Raw genomic sequence first — 21394 nt, 5'->3', positions numbered from 1 at the left:
CCAGCGAGTATGGACCGGATTCATGATGTATTTCATGTCTCATCGTTAAGAAAATGTCTTGGTGATCATTCCCAGGTTGTGAATACAGAAGATATTAAGTTATCAGAAGACCTTAGTTATGAAGAAAAACCGATTCAGATACTTGACAGAAGAATTAAACAACTAAGGAACCGACAGATTCCTCTAGTAAAAGTCTTGTGGAGAAGCCAGAAGTTAGAGGAGGCTACCTGGGAAATGGAGCAAACCATGAAGGAGAAGCATCCAGAGTTGTTTTTGTGAATTCCGAGGACGAAATTCTTGTAAGGGGGGAAGAGTTGTAATACCCTCAGGTATATTCCAGGGGTAATTATGTCTTTTGACCCTGTTTTGAGATTTTTCTCATTTTAAATATATATATGTAGGGGTGTGCTTTATATATATATATATATATATATATATATATATATATATATATATATATATATATATATATGCATAAATAAATATATATATATATATATATATATATATATAAATGCAAAAAAAAGGGCAAAAAGGGAAAAGAGAAAAAGAGAAAGAGATAAAGCTTATTAGATAAAGAGAAAGAGAAGACTTTTCCATCATTTTGCATCTTCTCCCGTAAAAAAAACTCCAGCAGCCTCCTTTCATGTTCTTTTCTTTGCTTTCTTGAAGCCAAAGGAAGAAGTTGAAGGAATATTAGAAGATAAAATAAGAAGAAAAGAAAAGGAAGCACTTGGAAGCTTTGGTAACCAAAGATCTCCTTCCTTCTCCTTTCATCTATGTTTATATGCATGTTATGTGAATATGTTAGAGTGTTTTGGTATTGATTTAAAGTTGTCTTGATGATAAAGGAAGCAAAACAAAGAGGAGAAAACCAACTTGCAAAGGTTTGACTTGAAATAAGGTAAGGGGTTTCCTCCTTGATATGTGATATGTTTTAGGGTTTTGGTTCCTTAGATCTATATTATATATGTTGATTTTGATGTTGAGGAATGTTGTTTTGCCATTTGGGATGTCTATGTATGTGATTTTGCTCATGGCAGAAAGTTACAGAATATTTACAGTTTTTGCCACTGAGTTCGTCCCATGTTTTGGCTGCCTTATTGAATGAATTATGAGTGCTATTATATCTTGTTGGAAAGATCTTTGAATCCTCTTTCCAATGATATATAGCTTATATGAATTAGAGATCATTTTGACTGTTAAAGATTGTATAAACCGAAAGGACTGTTTTACTAAAGAAAAACAGGGGAGGCAGTTTTTGCCACTGAATTTATCTGCTGTTTTGACTGCCTGATTGAATGAATTATGAGTGCTATTATAGGTCGTTGGAAAGATCTTTGAATCCTCTTTTCAACGATATGAATTAGAAACCATTTGGGTATAAAAAGTAGAAACCATTTGGGCTGTTAAATTGTATAAAAAGTATTTCGTAATTTTATCTGTTCTTTGAACAGTATTTCGTAATTTTATCACTGAGTTTAGCTCACGTTTTACTGCCATATCTATTAATTATGAGTGCTATTATAGGTCTTGGAAAGATCTTTGAATCCTCTTTTATATATAGCTTGTATGAATTAGAAACCGTTTGGGATGTTAAATTGTATGAAAAAGAAGGTTGCCCTGCTAAATGTCTGTTCTGTGAACAGTGTTTTGCAATTCTGGGCAGGAAAGAAAGAAGGAAAGAAAGAAAGAAAGAAAGAAAGAAAAGGAAGAAGAAAGGAAAGAAAGGAAAGGAAAGGAAAGAAAAGAAGGAAAGAAAAAGAAAGAAAAATAAGAAAAAGAATTTGGGACTCAAGATTTAGGGGTCGTCCCAAGAGTAATGTCTGGTGAGTTATGAACAAAATTAAATGGAAGCAAATTTAGTAAAATATAAGATCCGTATGTATGCTATAAACTATGAGGGGGCACTTTACACTACACCGCCCGCAGTAGGGCACGTCTGCAGTAGGACACGTCCGTAGTAGGACATAGACCCCTAGTAGGGTCCGCTCACAGTAGAGCATGCTCGCAGTAGAGCTCAATTCAGATTCAGAAATAGTGTAGTGAAAGAAAAAGAGCTTGAGCTTAGAAAAGTGCCAAATCCCTATAGTTAGCTTCCAGAAAGTATTAAATAGACACCAGATGGGACGAAGTATGACCCAAATAGTAAAGAGTGAACTAAATTACCCCCTCAATCTCTTATAGAGGTTAGGATGTGGGGTTGAGTCCCAAAAGTGAGTTAGAACAGGAAAAAAAGATAGTTTACTTAATTTTTCCACTTACTGAGTGTTCTTATCACTCACTCCCTTTTCTTTCCTGATTGCAGGTACAGGTGATCGAGATAGCTGCGAGGCAGGGTCAGGTCAGCATAGGTAGATCCGGCTGGAGCAGGTTATCTCTGGTTTATATTACATGCATACAGTGGCATGTTTTTATCGATTTTTGACGTTTTGAGATTATGATACAGTTGCATATGATTACTCTTTGTTTTCAGATGCTTTCATATGAGTATATACATCTTTTGTTCGCTTCCAGATTTTCAGTTTTCTTGGAATACTTTCTAAACACTTTTAATGATGCATTTATTTTAAAGTATTTTTAAATAAGAAAAAAAATAGATGCTACGAATATTAATTCGTAACATTTCTCCTTCGATGGGTAGTACTTCTAGGGAGGGATGTTACATGAATAGCTCGAGCTCAATAGAGCTCATATAGGGCTGGCTCGTTTAGGCTTGTTCGAGCTAAGCTCAAGCTCAAATGGGCTCGGTTCGAGTCCAGTCCTACGTTTTATGTTTGCATCAGAACAAGGATATTAGACCTTCCATGGAAGTGGTGTTGGTGGAATTTGCTGGAATTGAAAGTGGGAAGTGCAAGCCAAAGAATCTAAACAATATTTTGACGGAGACACTACGCATGTCCTTCTGAAAAATCAAAATATGTTCTTTTCCCTGCACTTCCTGTAAACCTTTTCATTTATAACAGAAAAATGACACTAAAAAAGATGCTTCTGGCATTAAATGAAATCCTTTTCACCGTCCTTATCACATGTTCCAAAATTCCAATTATGCAAGCCAATGACCAACCGACCTAAGTCAGTCAATACTTGTCCAGAAGTTAGTTAAAATGGTGGCAATTTAATGTCCAAGTTGAACAACTGCTCTTTGTAATAATTTTTTTCTTATTTTTCCAGTCCAAACGTTTTCCCATCACTGGACAACTGTGATTTAGAAACTGTCCCAACTTTCTGTTTGTGATGGTTCTCACCAACAAAATTCCAAGTCAATTGTGTCGTGAACAAGTTAAACGATAATGGAAAATGCAGAATGATAAAATTTGGAAGTTGTGAAACATGTTTGATTAATTCGCTTGATTGAAGAATAGTAAATATGTCACTCACTTTACTTCCAATTGAACACTCACGGCAGAAAAAAATAAAAACAGAAATTAAAAATAGCAATATGATTTTTATATAGTGTAGCTAAGATTCCTCTTAGTCTGCATCTATGTGATCAGGTCCAACTCAAATCAAATCACTAAAACAAATAATCAACTGCCAATTACAGATTTGAAATTATACATACAAAGCAAACGCTCTATCAATGAGTAGAATCATGAAGTTAATCTGCAAAGAGAAAGAACGAAAAACGCAGTACGAGCTGTAAATGTATGAATAATCATGTGACTTTGCCCAGCTAAATGAGATGGGTAGTTGCCATACGAAATAAAGAAACAACTTAAAATGTTGACACAAAAATCAGTGATGCGCACACAAGTCCATGAGAAAGATGAGTACAATTATCAGTTAACCATAGATAGGAGTTAGAATAGTGCAATTGAAGAGTTGATTGACTCATATCTTGGATTTCAATCATATGAAGAAGTTAGAAGGATGGCAACTTCAGTTGCAGAGCTTGCCTTCCAATGTTTGCAGCAAATCAAGGAAATGAGACATTCCATGGATGAAGTTATAGGGCAATGAAAGCTGAAGAATCTAGACAATGACAATGAGTTAAAGAGTATGCAACTTACAGCTTCATCTCCAGATTGTGATGAGGCTTCCTTTTTGAAGAATATCAGGCTGTCACCTCCATCTGTGACATCAAACTAGTGGTCACACTACATTTAGCATCAGCTCTTAAGGTTTTCTTATTGTACTAAGACAAATCCTACTTTAGCAAAGCACGAGAGATATTAGTATACTGTTTATATAGGCATCCCACATTCTAAGTTATCAAAACGCGTTTTAAGTTGCAAAATTAATAAGATGTTACATTTCCACTACAAACAGCCAGATCCACAATCTGCCTGTAATTGTTTTCTAACCATTGAGTTTCATGTCAACGTTTTTCATCTACAGATTTATTTACTTTTGGGTTTCATACAAGCGTCTGTTTCCTCAAATCATGCTTAATTAGAAAGTCTGTAAACAAGTTGAGGCTCTCAATGTAACTTTAAGGCTCTGAACTTGAATTCTAGTGTTCACAATTTGTAGATATATTCCGGTTATAGCCAATGAGCAACCGCCCCTTAAGTCAGTAAATAATTGACTAGAACGTAGTTAAAATTAGGACTCAATTCTAGCCTATGGAACATTTGAGTTCAAACTAATTCGGATTGAATCAAAATGAAATTGTTTTTGAGCAGTATTTGAGTCTCAGCTTATCAATCTAAGTTAAATAATTATCTCTTGGTAATAGAGAAGATCTGTTTATTGGTTTCCAGTCACTGGCAAACCCGTCCAGAAGTTGTCTCATCACTGAACATTCATGATTTAGAAACTGCCATAACTTGCTACATGTGCTAGTCTTCACCATCCAAATATTTCCACGTCAACTGCGTGGTGTAGAGGTTTAAAAAATGGAACTGAAGGAAAACTGCAGCATCAGAAATACACATACAGAACCCAACACGAGTCCTTCATTGTTATGATGTTTTCTAAATCTGTTGCCAGTTCGAGTTCGGTTTTTAGAATGTCTGATGTCTCTTATCTTGTATTTTTCTTTGTCTCTCATCTTTTACTTGGTTCTTTGGCTCAAGAAGAAAAGGGCTTCAGCCCAAAATGTCAACCTTTTCAATGTGGAATGCTTGGCCTTGTAAGCTTCCCCTTTTCCAATGAAACGTATCCTGAATGTGGATTCTTGAGACTAGATAACTGCACTGAACAGTTTACTACTCGTAAGTCTCCTAGTATTCAATTGGGAAAAGATTGGCCAAGGCTTTATGTTGATCACATCTCTCAGGATTATAAGTTTGGGCTTCACGTGTTAGTTTTTTCTTCATGGCTTCATGCAGTTACTTCCATGGATAATGGTAACTGCTTTCTTCATGGCTTCATGCATGGTAACTGCTTTCTTCATGGCTTCATGCATGGTAACTGCAGCAGTTACCTCTTCATGGGATAATGGTAACTGCTTCATGCAGTTACTTCTTCATGGTGTAATGGTCTGTAACTCCCATGCCATAACTCCACAATTTGCGTAGCATTCTTGATGGTAGAATGCTTCTTCAGGCTATAAATAGGGTCCCTGGGTGAGCTTTTTCAACACTGAAAACATACACCATTCTATGAGAAAAAGAAATCACCTGGAAGACGAAAGTTTACAACAATTTCCAGAGGATTATTCTGCATCAAATCGTCAAGCAATGGCTGGAGGTTAGTGTTTAATATTCCGCAATTTAATTTTGGTTTCTATCTTGCATACTCAGTATATATATATGCTTAGATAGAGACCATATACATGATTCTATCATTTGGTATCAGAGCTTTTTTATGCCTCTGCCTTGCTTTGATGTGTTAAACATGCATAATTTTATGAAATCCCGAATTTCTTTAGAGAGAGAAAGTTGGCTGTTGGCATTTTTTGAATACAATTTTTATTTAGATGAATTCTACATCAAAAACTGAGAATTTTGATATATGGAACGTCAAAATCAGAGTTTTGTAGGCTGATTTAGAGTGCAAAATGTATACAGGTCTGTCGACCCGAATCTTGACCCGGCTAGAGGTCAGGGACGATCTTCAGATGACATGTCGTTTGCTTTTGGTTTCTAAAGACGACATGTCATACGCATCACTTCTGTCTCTTTTGTTATGCACTGCCAGCCGACATGTCATTTGCATTCATCTCCAGCGGATGACATGTCGTTCATCTACTTTATTAAAATGTAAAATTTTCTTTCAGTTTCATGTTTTGAACCCAGGCCACAAGGCACAAGGTTCTGAGTGAGACACTTGCCGCTCAGCCAATTTCATTTTCGTTGAAAATTTGGGACATCGTACATTGTTATATGCTTTAGGTTTAGTTTTCATGAATAATAATTTTGTTAGGGTTCAGTTTGAATATATTTTTGGCCTTAATAAAATATATTTTATAACATGTAATTACCAAAATTATTATTATTAATTGGATAGTTTAAGTTTCATTTATCCAATTTTTAGTGTTTATTAAATAATTTAATATTATTTATATGATTAATTTTTATGCATAATTTTGGTTTAAATGAAATTATACTTTAAAATTTCTTAAGGATTATATGCATAAAATTAAATGTCATGTGATTAGTATAATATTTGATTGATCATAGAGTAGCCACAGCATCTTTGATTATATCAAAGTTATACATTAAGTATCCTGAGATCACATTTAGTTATATGACATCAATTGTAATTAATTATGTAAGTATGATAAATCTTATCCCACAGGAATTTTTATTATATTTATGTGATTAATTAGGATGAAATAACAAATTATTTTTCTTAATCTACCCACAGGAATTAAGAAAAGGAATATAATTTGATAGTTTTATCATACGGTTTATATATTTGTAGATAAACCTATTTAAATTAAAAACTTAGCCCACAGGCAGTTTTTATGTTATATGGTTTATATATTTAAAGCATGTTTATACATTGGTAGAACATGATATTAATTTTGATAGCTTCAAATTTAGTGACTTAAGCGTGTATGTTAATATTTATTTGCAGTTATTCAACCTGTGAATTTCTCTGATAATGTATGTGATGTTCCTATTTTGAGTGGTGACAATTATGAAATTTGGAAGGAGAGAATTCTTCTCCAATTAGGGTGTATGGACATTGATTATGCTATTAGGAAGGATGAACCACCTACAGCTACAGAAACTAGCACTCATAATGAAATTGCCCTGTATGAACGTTGGGAGCGATCTAATCGCTTGAGTATGATGTTCATCAGGACACGCATATCTGCTAGTATTCGTGGTTCAATCCCTGAGTGTAATAATGTCAGGCAATTACTGAAGGCTATTGATGAACAGTTTGAGTCTTCAGATAAAGCACTTGCCAGCACTCTAATAACAAAGTTTACATCAATGAAGCTCACTAGTGTTAAAGGTGTGCGTGAGCACATCATGCAAATGAGGGATCTTGCGGCTCAACTTAAGGCTCTTGAGATTGAGATGTCTGAATCTTTCCTGGTGCATTTCATTCTAAATTCTCTTCCACAACAATACGGACCTTTCAAAATCTCTTATAACACACATAAGGAAAAATGGTCAATCAATGAACTTCTGACCATGTGTGTTCAAGAGGAAGGAAGGTTGTTGATTGAAAGGAATGAAAGTGCACATATGGTTACACAAGGGAAGAAGACAAAAAAAAAAAAAAAACAAGCTAAGTATAAGGGAAAGGATAAAATATTCAATCAGCCCGAATTTAAGAAGGAATCCAAATGTTTTTTCTGTAAAAAGAAAGGACATGTCAAAAATGATTGCATTAAGTTTAAAGCTTGGCTTGAAAAGAAAGGTAATCCAATCTCACTTGTATGTTATGAATCTAATATGGTTGATGCTTGTCATAACACTTGGTGGATTGATTCTGGTTCTACAATCCATGTTTCAAATACCTTGTAGGGCTTTCTAAACCAAAGGAAGCCGATGGCCAGTGAACAAAGCATCTATTCAGGAAATAAGATGCGTTCACATGTGGAAGCGGTCGGAACGTGCATATTAGTTTTAGATTCTGGTTTTGTTTTGGATTTAGAACGAACCTTTTATATTCCAAGTTTCTCTAGAAACTTGATTTATGTTTCAAGACTTGTACCCTTTAGATTTTCCTTTACATTTAATGAAACTGCATTTAGTTTGATTTATAAATCTGCAGATGTGGGAAATGGTACATTGTCTGATGGTTTGTTTCGAATTCATTTACAAAATAATGTTTCATTTAATTTGATGCATGTTCAAGATAATGTTGGTATTAAAAAAAGTGTTATGAATGAAAATTCCTCTATATTGTGGCATCGGAGATTGGGACATATCTCCATAGAAAGAATTAAAAGGTTAGTGAATGATGGAGTACTAGATACTCTAGATTTTACTGACTTTGATACTTGTGTGGATTGTATAAAGGGAAAACAAACCAACAAGTCAAAGAAAGGTGCCAAAAGGAGTTCAGACATATTAGAAATCATACATACAGATATTTATTGTCCTGATATGGACGCTTATGGTCAAAAATACTTCATCTCATTTATTGATGATTATTCACGATACATGTATCTCTATATGCTTCATAACAAGAATGAAGCATTAGATGCCTTTAAGGTTTTCAAGGCAGAAGTAGAGAAACAATCTGGAAAACAAATTAAAATCGTGAGATCAGATAGAGGTGGAGAATATTATGGTAAATACACTCATGATGGACAAGCACCTGGTCCATTTGCAAGGTTTCTTGAAGAAAATGGGATTGTTGCCCAATACACTATGCCTGGTTCTCCGGACCAAAATGGTATAGCAGAAAGAAGAAACCGAACTCTATTGGACATGGTGCGGAGTATGCTTAGCAACTCCAATCTTCCTAAATCACTGTGGGTGGAAGCTCTTAAAACGGCAGTGTATATATTGAATCGAGTTCCAACCAAGGCTGTTTCTAAAACACCATTTGAGTTATTTAAAGGTTGGAAACCGAGTTTGCGACATATACGCGTTTGGGGATGCCCGTCTGAAGTAAGAGTTTATAATCCACATGAAAAGAAATTAGACCCAAGGACTATAAGTGGTTATTTCATTGGATATGCCGAAAAGTCTAAGGGTTATAGATTTTATTGTCCATCACATAGCACTAGAATAGTGGAATCTCGAAATGCAAAATTTCTTGAAAATGACTTAATCAGTGGGAGCGATTAATCTCAGGATTTAATTTTTGAGAAAGATCATTCAGGTACTCAACCACCCATTTCGAGTAATAGATTGGTTGTTATTTACAACACCCCTCAAGTTCAAATGGATGTTGAACAACCAATCAATGAAGTTCCACAAGTTGCTGATAATACTCTAGTAGATCAAACTGTTCAACAACCGTCAGATATTGTTGAACCTCCAGTTGTACACTCTACTCCACAAGAGGATAGTGTTACAATATTAAGAAGATCAACTAGAATGAAGAAATCAGCTATTTCTAGTGATTATATAGTATATTTACAAGAAATTGACCATAATTTAGGAGCCGAAGATGATCCTGTTACGTTTTTACAAGCAATGGATTGCAGTAAATCTATTTTATGGTACAATGCAATGAAAGATGAGATGAAATCTATGAAGAGTAATGGAGTTTGGGATATTGTCAAGTTACCTAATGGGGCAAAGGCCATTGGGTGTAAATGGGTCTATAAAACAAAGAAAGACTCATTAGGTAACATCGAGAGATATAAAACAAGACTTGTTGCTAAGGGTTTCACTCAAAAAGAGGGAATCGATTATACAGAGACCTTTTCTCCTGTATCTAAGAAAGATTCTTTTCGTATTATAATGGCATTAGTAGCCCATTTTGACTTAGAACTGCATCAAATGGATGTGAAAACGGCATTCCTCAATGGAGATTTAGAGGAAGAGGTATATATGAAACAACTTGAAGGATTCTCCTCTAGTCATGGTGAGCAATTGGTGTGCAAGCTTAGGAAGTCCATATATGGATTGAAACAAGCATCCCGTCAATGGTATTTGAAATTCCATGAGGTTATCTCTTCATTCGGTTTTGAAGAGAATATCATGGATCAATGTATATACCAGAAGGTCAGTGGGAGCAAAATTTGTTTCCTTGTTCTATATGTGGATGATATATTACTTGCAACCAATGATAAAGGATTGCTTTATGAGGTAAAACAATTTCTCTCTAAAAACTTTGATATGAAAGATATGGGTGAGGCGTCTTATGTCATTGGCATTAAGATTCATAGGAACAGACCTCAAGGCATACTAGGTCTATCTCAAGAAACCTATATCAACAAAGTTTTAGAGAGATTTCGGATGAAAGATTGTTCACCGAGTATAGCACCAATTGTGAAGGGTGATAAGTTCAATTTGAACCAATGCCCTAAAAATGAACTTGAAAAGGAACAAATGCAAAACATTCCCTATGCTTCAGCTATTGGAAGCCTTATGTATGCTCAGGTTTGCACAAGACCTGACATTGCATTTGCTATTGGGATGTTAGGAAGATATCAGAGTAACCCAGGTATAGACCACTGGAGAGCTGCAAAGAAAGTGATGCGGTACCTTCAAGGGACCAAAGAATACATGCTTATATATAAACGGACTGATAATTTAGAGGTAGTTGGTTACTCCGATTCGGATTTTACCGGTTGTGTTGATTCAAGAAAATCAACATCTGGATATATTTTCTTGTTTGCCGATGGAGCCATATCTTGGAGGAGTGCTAAGCAATCATTGATTGCTACATCTACCATGGAGGCTGAGTTCGTTTCTTGTTTTGAGGCTACATCACATGGTGTATGGTTGAAGAGTTTCATATCTAGGCTTAGGATTGTGGATTCTATTTCTAAGCCGGTAAAAATTTATTGTGACAATTCAGCTGCTGTTTTCTTGGCTAAAAATAATAAAAGTAGTAGTCGAAGTAAACATATCGACATTAAGTATTTAGCCATTAAGGAACGTGTAAAAGAAAATAAAGTGGTCATTGAACACGTCAGCACTGAATTGATAATTGCCGATCCTTTGACAAAAGGCATGCCACCAAAAAGTTTTAAGGATCATGTAGAGCGAATGGGAGTTAGTCTCATGTTATAATAGTGATGGGAGTTGGTTCCATCATGTGATTTGATGTATATACATATTCTATAATAAAATTATTCAGTTTTTCAATTGATTAAGTTTTCTCATTTTATGTGCACATTTTGGTTGAGAAAATAATCAAATTTGGACCCAGAATAAACATAAGGTTTATTCATTAAGATATAGAGGAATGAATACATCGTGATACATGGAAGATAATACTCGTTCTTAGAGGACTTATCGTCATGATTCATGTATTTTATTTCTTTACTTCAGTATGTGGATTGATGGGTTACAGACCAAGTGGGAGAATGTTAGTTTTTTCTTCATGGCTTCATGCAGTTACTTCCATGGATAATGGTAACTGCTTTCTTCATGGCTTCATGCATGGTAACTGCTTTCTTCATGGCTTCATGCATGGTAACTGCAGCAGTTACCTCTTCATGGGATAATGGTAACTGCTTCATGCAGTTACTTCTTCATGGTGTAATGGTCTGTAACTCCCATGCCATAACTCCACAATTTGCGTAGCATTCTTGATGGTAGAATGCTTCTTCAGGCTATAAATAGGGTCCCTGGGTGAGCTTTTTCAACACTGAAAACATACACCATTCTATGAGAAAAAGAAATCACCTGGAAGACGAAAGTTTGCAACAATTTCCAGAGGATTATTCTGCATCAAATCGTCAAGCAATGGCTGGAGGTTAGTGTTTAATATTCCGCAATTTAATTTTGGTTTCTATCTTGCATACTCAGTATATATATATGCTTAGATAGAGACCATATACATGATTCTATCATCACGATCAACCAATAGATTGGTCACGCAGGGAAAATTCTTCAGGTCGACGAGAATTTGACAAGCATTTGGGAAGCAGCAGAAGCTGCGATAAATTCTTCAAAAATTTGACCCTGCGAAGCTCCTATTCAGTCTTTTTTAAAATCAATCAAAGCCTGTTCAATTGTCCCGATGGCACAAAATTTGGACCCCCGCTGCCTTGCAATGACTCCAAGCACCCCATTTTCGACGAGAAGGGCCCGCTAAAACTCCCATCTAATTGTTCTCCTATCTGGTTCAGAATGAAGAGGACTAAAAACAGTGTTACCTTCTTTAATTTATTCACCCCTATGTTTGAACTTCAAGTGACTGAAGAATGTGTTCGGTGTCATGACGGAGGAGGCAAATGTCAAGTTTACAAAGAGAAATTTCATTGTTCAAATGATTTAATAGGTACACAACACTGATTTCGTGATGGAGATTAATTCTTCAATCGCATGTCTCAAAATTAATGCTTTACTTTGATTTTGATTAGCCCCAGCCGCCTCCTCATCTGAACTTGGACGAACTCAGAAAGGTAACTTTTGAATGTCACAACAAGATGTATAATTGGTTTACATTTTCCTGTTTTAGCGAAATTTTCTCTGACTAATGTGGTTTTTTCTGATTTGGTTTTTCCACGTAAAATCTTGTGTTCTTGTGTTAGCTTATTTTTGTGTTGGGTTTGTTATTTATTCTCAGAGCCTCATAATATTTTTGCAGATAAACAACAATGGTGGAAGCTAGCCTTGGGACTAGGTAATGTACTTCTTTAACCAAATCAAAGGTCATAAATATATGAATTATATTATTTCAGAATATTTCTTCTGTACCATTTCTAATATTTCTCCCTCACATTGCGTAACCGCTCGTAATATTTACAATGCTTTATCTTGCTCATAAGGTATCGGAATTGGAGGATTAGCCATCCTGATTGTTGTATTGATTTGGTCCATCCACCGTCACAAGAAAAAAATATCTGCAAGCTTCAACTCAAGACTCATTTCTAATGATCCCCCAAGATCAGAATTGGAAGTAGGTAGTGTCTGTTTTGGTGTCCCGCTCTTTTCATACAAAGAACTTGCAGAAGCCACTGATAACTTTAGTCATGAGAAAGAGCTTGGAGATGGTGGCTTTGGACGGGTGTATTATGGTAAGAAGCTAAACAATGAATGTTTATTTTAAATTTTAGTGTGCAAGAAAGAAAAAATTAGAATAGAGGAAGAGCTGAATGGTTGTTAAATGGCCTATTTGATCTCTTGCAATCAGCGAAACTTCAGGACGGGAGAGAAGTTGCAGTGAAGCGTTTTCATGAGCACAACAATAGAAAGTTTGAGCAGTTTATGAATGAAATTGAGATCCTCACTCGATTGCGCCACAAGAATCTTGTGTCTCTTTATGGCTGCACTTCACGTCACAGTCCACAGGGTCTCCTCCTGGTGTATGAATTCATTCCTAATGGAACCGTTGCTGATCATCTTCGCGGTGGAAGAGCGAAGCCTGGCTCACTTCCATGGCCTATTCGTATGAACATCGCAAAAGAAACAGCTAGCGCATTGGCTTACCTCCATGCTTCTGATATCATACACAGGGACATGAAGACTAACAACATTCTACTTGATAACAACTTCAGTGTAAAAGTTGCAGATTTTGGGCTTTCGCGGTTGTTTCCAACCGATGTCACTCATGTCTCAACAGCTCCACAAGGAAGTCCGGGCTATGTCGATCCTGAGTATCATTTATGTTATCAGTTAACAGATAAGAGTGATGTTTACAGCTTTGGAGTTGTCCTGATTGAGCTCATTTCATCAATGCCTCCTGTTGATATGAACAGGCAGAAACAAGAGATTAATTTAGCTTACTTAGCAGTAAACAGGATTCAGAATTCTGCAATTGAAGAGCTGATTGACCCATGTCTTGGATTTCAATCAGATGAAGAAGTTAAAAGGATGACAACTTCAGTTGCAGAGCTTGCCTTTCTATGTCTGCAACAGAACAGGGAAATGAGACCTTCCATGAATGCGGTATTGGAGGAATTGAAGAGAATTCAAAGTTGCAGTGTGCAGCATACAGCTTCATCACCAGATTGTGAAGTGGCTTCCTTGTTGAAGAATGTCAATCTGTCATCAACATCTGTGACATCAAAATGGGTTAGCAGCGAAATTACATCTAGTCGTAGTAGTTAATGGTTTATTGGCCTTTTCTAAGCTGTAGAAGGCTGTCCACCATGAGGATAATTGTATTGTGAATTTAATCTTAATGAGACTTTAACCGAATAAAGAGAAAATCTTTGACAAAAACAATCGATCAAAGACACAAAAATTTATGCGGTTTGCCAATGTATCTACATCCATAAAGCGGTCGTTCTTTTATTAATTATGAATAAGTAAGTCTAAATTTGTTACATTATGTAACTGAGAGTTTCATGTAAATTGTCATGCTCAGAACAACCTCGTTCCTCCTTGGAACATCCATATTCTTCCTTGGAACGACTACAAAGCATCTGGAATAGGCAACAGTAAAATTTCTATGACAATCATTGTACACTATATGTGTCACAGGCTGATTGTCTCCACGATGCACCTATGCGGCACCTAGCTGGAACTCTGTTTTTAAGTCAGCAACCTGTCCCAAAAGCTGCTTAAAAACTATGGAAAGACTGTTGCAAAATGAAATTGGCGGAAGCACAATCAAGAACACCAAAAGACAAATCAAACAAAGACTATGAGAGAGTGAAACTTTGTTGGAAAAATATTTTGTATTACTTGATTGCTTGCTTGATTCATTTAGTTGTACAATGGTCCTTTTTATGGGCTTAAAGGGCTTACTACATGATAAATGTTGCTTCCCAACAGTCAACCATCTAAGGCTTTTGCGAATGTCTCCCAACCTTTTTATGGACAAATCAACGTAGGCTCCACCTGTTGGCACATTCTACAAGTGGACTAAAAAATTGGGCCACTTCAATACTTGGATTTGACTGTATTGTTTGGCTACTGAAAGTAGGCTAGACACACCCAAACTAATACTTTTTTCTTGCTAGAAACTGGATTGGAAGCTTGACTGCACTGTTACGTGCGTGCAGGTTACACTATGATGGTGCCCTACCACTCTCATACCAGTCGGGCCGTGACATATGATGCCTAAAACGACCCTTTCATGCTTGAAACAACTCTGTTTTGCTACTTCATTATCTATAACACTCATTCGCCTGTTATGGAATGCTCATTTCATCTATTTCGAAACTTTAAGTTGATACGTTTTCGAATATGAGTCATCATTTTTTAACAAACTGAAACCCCTCTGCTTTGAAATATTTGTGTATTTATTTCTGGATTCAAGCACAAGCTTTTTATTCATAGGTTTCTTGTACTTCTTTGTAACACCAAGTACTTGCTATTCTAATATTCATACACCGCGGATATTTTTCAACAGTAGAACCTAAACTTTGACGAGTCAAAATCCGTTCCTTTTTTTCCACCCAGTGGATTGTTTTTTTTTTTTTGTAATTTTGAAAATCTTCAATGGTTCAATACAATATGAACATCATAAATGACACTAAAAAATTATACCCATTTCACCTTCTTGATCACTTGTAGGCGTAACACTCCACATATTTCATTTCCACAAATTACTGTAAAAATGTTAAAAATATATAGATATTTCATAAACTATCAAAACATGTTTTGATTTATTAAAAAAAATAATGATATCTTAATAGTGAGTTAAACTATTATACTAAAAAGTTATAGTAAAGATAAATTCGATTCAAACTAGTTCAGATTCAAATTCATATTTGATTCGAATAAGTTGAACTTAAATTAAATTTCTAACTCTATAATTTAACTCAAGTTAGACATCTCACCAACAATGTTATACTAAAACACTTTTTCTCCAATTTTTTTTTTTTTTTTCTGATGACTTTTATCCTTTTCGATGTTACTTTGAGTTGAAACATAACTAACACTTTGAATTTAAGGCAAATTCAAAGTGTACCTTTATTTAGATTCGATTGGCTCGAACCTACCCCTCATCGCTTGCTCCAAGATGTACGCCAATCAAAATCAGCCTTTTTAGACAGTTGATAATTGACAAGAAGTTTGTTAGAAATGTGGCGGAAACTTCGTTATAATCTTTTCAACTTTGCTTAATTAATATTAATTTTGTTACCATAATAGTTGTAGCTTTGTAGCTAAATAATATAAGATAAACATATGAGTAATATTATGTGTATATATTTTAGATATATATATATATATATTATCAAATAATTTTAATTTAAAATTATTTAATTATATAATAATACATATAAATATATAATATTTATGTACCCAAAATAATGTGAACGTGATATCTATTTCTTAGTTTTTCAGTCATTGAGGACCAGTCCAAAAGTTCTCCATTTCTTTTTAAGACTAGAAGTCTTGGCTGTCTACTTTCTAAGTCAACAGCCTGTTTTAGATGATAATTCAAGTGCAACGACATGGAAATAAAAATGGAGCAGTGCAAAAGCATTCATTGAAAGTTTTTTTTGTTTTTTAAAAGAGTTCTGATTTACTTGAGTTTTTAGAATGTCTGGTGTGTATCATCTTGTGCTCTTCTTCTTTATCTTTCATCTGGTAATTTTTTCTTTGGCTCAAGAAGAAAATGGCTCAAGCCCAAAATGTCAATCGTTCGTCTGTGGAATTCTCAACCAAATAGGCTTCCCTTTCTCTAATGAAACTTTCCCTAAGTGTGGATTTTTGACAGTGAAGGGCTGCAAAGAACAAGTTCAGAGGATTCAACTGGAGAAAAATGGGCCAGAGTTTCAAGTTCTAAGCATCTCCAAGGATAATACGCTTAGTCTTAGTCATCCCCGAGGATTTCGAAACCCTCCATTGGGAAACAAAAGCTGTGTTGACTACTTGCAAAATCTCACCATTCCCAGCTCTAATTTTCTCTCTTTTGAAGTGAATCCCAAAAATCAAACCCTTTTCAGATGTCCCGGAAAGCCTTACACCGTCGGAGTAAATTTTACTTCTCTCTGTGATGGCTCCAGAGACTCAATTGTCTACTACAGTGGAACAAAACCTGGTGGATCATCAGCCCCTCCGCAAGATTGCTCACTGATTCTCTTCCAAAGCAACAAGAATGAAAAGGTTCTTCACTTCTCGAATTTGTTCACCGGTTGGTTCCAACTGCAAGTGATTGTAACCAGTGAATGTCGTAAATGTCATCATAGAGGAGGCACATGCCGATTTGACAACAATGGAGAATTTCAGTGTCCGGGTGCTCGGTCAGGTATGGCAAATGACAGGAGCTAAAACTTTCACAAGTTGGTTTGTTGTTGTTGCAGGCTAATTCTTCAATATTATGGCACAAAATGACTTCCTTTCTTTGATTTTGATTAGCCCCAGTCCCCTCAGCTGAGCCTGTAACTTAGAATGTCACGACCTTTAAAGTTTTAATTTTTCTGTTCCTAGATCCCACTTGGACAAAACATGGCAAATGTAGCACTCCTAGACAAACCTTAATGAAGATGTTGATTTCTATGAGATAACTGTAACATGTCTAGACAAATCTTATATCGATAAAACACAGCAAACATAATACCTTGAAGCAAATGCATATTTATATAGCAAATTTATTGGATATATATAAATATCTCATATCGCTTAAAATAATAACAGAAAACTGATTAAATAGTTTATGAACTCCAATGAACTTTCCTATCAAAAACTCGCATGATATTAAATTTTTATTTTTCTTTAGGCTAACACTTCTATAACTATTTTTGCAGATAAAAAAAAATTGCTGGCAATAGGTAATCTCTCTTTTACCAAATTTCCTCTTGTAAGTATGTATAATTCCTATGCAAACATGTTTTTTCCTAAAATATTTCAAGTATTTCTGCCACATATACATACGCATCTCTGCAACCTTGGATGAAAAATACTTGAGTAGTGCTCTGTGGTTTTCCTCCTGAGAACTTGCTACTCATAAAGTTTGCAATGCTTTATCGTTGCTCTTCAGGTATTGGAATAGGAGCATCAACTGTCTTGATAGTGGTTCTGTTAGTTTGGTTCTTTCAACAAAAATTTGCAAGGTTCAAAGCAGGATTCACTTCTTCTAATCCTTCCTCAAACTCAGAGCTGCAACTAGGTGGTGCCTACTTTGGGGTCCCCATCTTCTCCTACGCTGAACTTGCAGAAGCAACCAATAATTTCAGTGAGAGGAATGAAATTGGAGATGGAGGCTTTGGAACCGTATACTATGGTAAGAAGATAAACTTTTTTTATGTTTCTGTAAAAGCCATAGGCAAATATCATATGAGAAATATTGGATATGTTTGAGAATCGTATATTATTTGGTATGCTAAGACAAGACTGTTTAAATAATTTGTGAACTATTAAACTATCAAGATGCATTTTCGATTGTAAATATCTGATGTTACAGTTACAACTGAATGCAGTATCTAATTGCAAAGAAAAACTATAAGGCCTAACTTAACTGGTTGCTAAATGGCCTATTTGATCCTTGTCAATCAGGAAAACTTCGTGATGAACGGGAAGTTGCTGTCAAGCGCCTATACGAGCACAACTACAGAAAGCATCAGCATTTTCTGAATGAAATTGAGATCCTCACTCGATTACGCCACAAAAATCTGGTCTCCCTCTATGGCTGCACTTCTCGTGACAGTCCACAGGGCCTGTTCCTTGTGTATGAATATGTTAGCAATGGAACTGTTGCTGATCATCTCCATGGTAACCAAGCGAAGCCTAGTCCACTTACTTGGCCTATACGTTTGAACATTGCCATTGAAACTGCCAATGCATTGGTCTATCTCCATGCCTCTGATATCATACATCGCGATATTAAGACTCATAACATTCTTCTTGATAACAACTTCTGTGTAAAAGTAGCAGATTTTGGGCTTTCAAGATGGTTTCCCAATAATGTTACTCATGTTTCAACTACTCCACAAGGATCTCCGGGCTATCTTGACCCTGAATATTATCAATTTTACCAGCTAACTGAGAAGAGCGATGTTTACAGCTTTGGAGTTGTTTTGATTGAGCTCATATCATCAATGCCTGCTGTTGATATAAACAGGCATAGACATGAGGTCAATTTGGCTAATTATGCCATGAACAGGATTCAAAATTGTGCAACTGAGGAGCTAATTGATCCATCTCTTGGGTATCAATCAGATGAGGAAGTCAGAAGGATGACCACTTCAGTTGCAGAATTGGCGTTTCTGTGTTTGCAACAGAATAAGGAAATGAGGCCCGCCATGGATGAGGTCCTGGAGGAACTTAAGAGAATTGAAAGTGGAGACTCCAACTTGAAGAGTGTGCAGCAGCCACCAGATTGTGATGATTTTGCCTTATTAAAGCACAGCCAGGTGTCTTCTTCACCCATTTCTGAGACCTCAAATAGGGTCAGTAGTGGCACTACATCTAATGTGAGTGGTTAAGTTTTTTGCTTGCATGCTGAAACTTCCGTGCAATAGAGCCACCAGATTGTGATGATTTTGCCTTATTAAAGCACAGCCAGGTGCCTTCTTCACCCATTTCTGAGACCTCAAATTGGGTCAGTAGTGACACTACATCTAATGTGAGTGGTTAAGTTTTTTGCTTACATGCTGAAACTTCTGTGCAATAGATGTACAATCAACCAATATTTGCTTTTGATTGGTTGTATATACATCCTCTGCACTGAAAACTCTCTCAACTAATTGATGAAAGTGTGTAAACATTTCACTTATAGAGGTGATGTACATGAGATAAAGTGGAGCTGTTTCTTGTACTTTTTTAAGGCTCATGTAATTTGAAAGCCGGACCTATGTTCTCTGCAAATTTGATGAGAATTGTCATAGACAGTATAGCACAAAGTGACAAGTTCTTGTAATTATGAGTTGAGGTAATAGTTTGAATGATAAGGGAATTTGTTACGAATGCAAGTATAAAATATGAGATTTGGATCTACATTGAAAAATATCAGTTTTTGATGTAAGGTTTATTTGACTTTGGGTTTTATATTTTTAACTATTAGTTTTTGGGTGCGGTTATCTAGTGTTTCTATCAAAATTCTAATTGATGATTTTTAAATATAATAAAATTTTATGTATTTATTTTGAGTACACAAATAAATACACATTAATATGTCATTAAGTTAAAGTAGATATATATAATATTTCTTTTTTAAATAATCTTTGTCTTATTCAGAATTTGTCATAAAGTATGAGAGAAACCAAATACAAAAAAAGAAAAACATTGTCCAACAATTGGGAGACCATGCACAATTTTTTAGATCAAAATTTGTTGCACCATAGAAACCAAATTTTGGGGTGGATTCAATCCAAGAAGTTTGAGCTCAAATTATTGTTTGACTCAGGTGATCCAAACTCTAGCTGAAACAATTTTCGCTCGTTGTGCTCAAGCTCAGTTTACAATTGACGCTAGTTAGCTCACATGTTGGTGACTATTCATTGTTCACCCTCTTCAATGTTAATGTTCACCAGCTTGAGGTCAACCTAACGGTTTTGAATTTGAATCAATACTTGTTTTAATTTGATGCGGATCGAATCCGTGAGCATAGCCCACCTGCGAGCATGTCAACTCCCGTCCAGGGCTGGCGGATTCATGACCCAAATGGGCCTTTAATCATGGGGGAGGCAGAATTATAGCCCATTTGACACTTCTAATCGATCAAGAAAACTGCTGAAATTCTGCTTATTCTTTTCTTAGATTCTTTGAACAAATGAAGGTGAATGTGGAAATTTCAATGCACCAACGCCAAGACAAGAATGAAGACTGATTGGCAAATGTATCACCATTCTCAGTCTCTTTCCTCTCCTTTTCCAATTCCATTCAATGCATGCACCAACTTTTCAACACCCCACAAAAATCCCATTTAGATCCTTTCTCTATTTTCCAAGCAAATTGAATCGCTTCATAAACCCTTCATCTTCATCAAACTCATTAAAACTCCACAGCCCCCCTTCAGGCTTTCCCTGAAAACTCCCCAACAATAATGGCAGCTTTGCAGAAGTTCAAGATCCTGGCGACGCCATGTGGGGTTGTCCAGAGCCCCACCGGGAGCTCCAGAACAAGCCCACTGGTGCAACTGCCGCGCAAGATGACTACCTTACGGATGTTACTGACCAAGAACACCAGCCGCTATTCGCAAAAACTGCTTTCAAGTCAACAAGAAGTTGTTGTCCTGGTTGATCATGAACATGACGTTTTGGATGAGACGAAGAAGAAGAAGAGTCAGAGCAACACTTTGAAGGACCTGTTTTTGTCTTCTTTTGAAGATGACAACGTTCGTAATGTCAAGGCTGATGATGATGATGATGATATGAAGGTTAGAGACAAGAGTGAAATTTTGTTAATGAAGAAGTTGCAGGGTGGTTTGGGAGGTGAACCTGGTATGTCTAGACCAGTTTGGGTTGGGTTTAGACATAGATTGCTCAGGAAAGCTTGGAAGCCTAAGCTTGTTTCTATTCCTGAGTAATTTATTTGTTTTGTTTTTGTTTTTGTTTTTTCATGGCTTTTTATTG

The 21394-nt window shown here is 35.9% G+C and overlaps 3 protein-coding genes across 3 annotated transcripts; all 3 read left to right on the top strand.

The window, feature by feature from the left end:
* Positions 1-12161: 12161 nt before the first annotated feature.
* Positions 12162-14122, top strand: LOC123213601 (LEAF RUST 10 DISEASE-RESISTANCE LOCUS RECEPTOR-LIKE PROTEIN KINASE-like 1.1). The gene is made up of 5 exons (XM_044633074.1): positions 12162-12264; positions 12347-12388; positions 12574-12609; positions 12755-13003; positions 13120-14122. Exons 1-5 carry the CDS (start codon positions 12162-12164, stop codon positions 14034-14036), a joined length of 1347 nt encoding a protein of 448 aa, XP_044489009.1. The 3' UTR covers positions 14037-14122.
* A 2162-nt stretch (positions 14123-16284) lies between these two features.
* LOC123214521 (LEAF RUST 10 DISEASE-RESISTANCE LOCUS RECEPTOR-LIKE PROTEIN KINASE-like 1.1) lies at positions 16285-19787 on the top strand. The gene is made up of 5 exons (XM_044634335.1): positions 16285-17130; positions 17630-17653; positions 17863-18105; positions 18378-19199; positions 19352-19787. The coding sequence occupies exons 1-5, from the start codon at positions 16422-16424 to the stop codon at positions 19456-19458; spliced, it is 1905 nt and encodes a 634-aa protein (XP_044490270.1). The 5' UTR covers positions 16285-16421; the 3' UTR covers positions 19459-19787.
* Positions 19788-20865: 1078 nt separating this feature from the next.
* On the top strand, positions 20866-21348 carry LOC123213598. Its single transcript, XM_044633072.1, has one exon. It carries the CDS (start codon positions 20866-20868, stop codon positions 21346-21348), a length of 483 nt encoding a protein of 160 aa, XP_044489007.1.
* The last annotated feature ends 46 nt before the right edge of the window (positions 21349-21394 follow it).

Source organism: Mangifera indica, chromosome 4 (genome assembly GCF_011075055.1).
Source record: "Mangifera indica cultivar Alphonso chromosome 4, CATAS_Mindica_2.1, whole genome shotgun sequence".
Lineage (NCBI taxonomy): Eukaryota > Viridiplantae > Streptophyta > Magnoliopsida > Sapindales > Anacardiaceae > Mangifera > Mangifera indica.
This window is presented reverse-complemented; position numbering and strand designations above follow the sequence as displayed.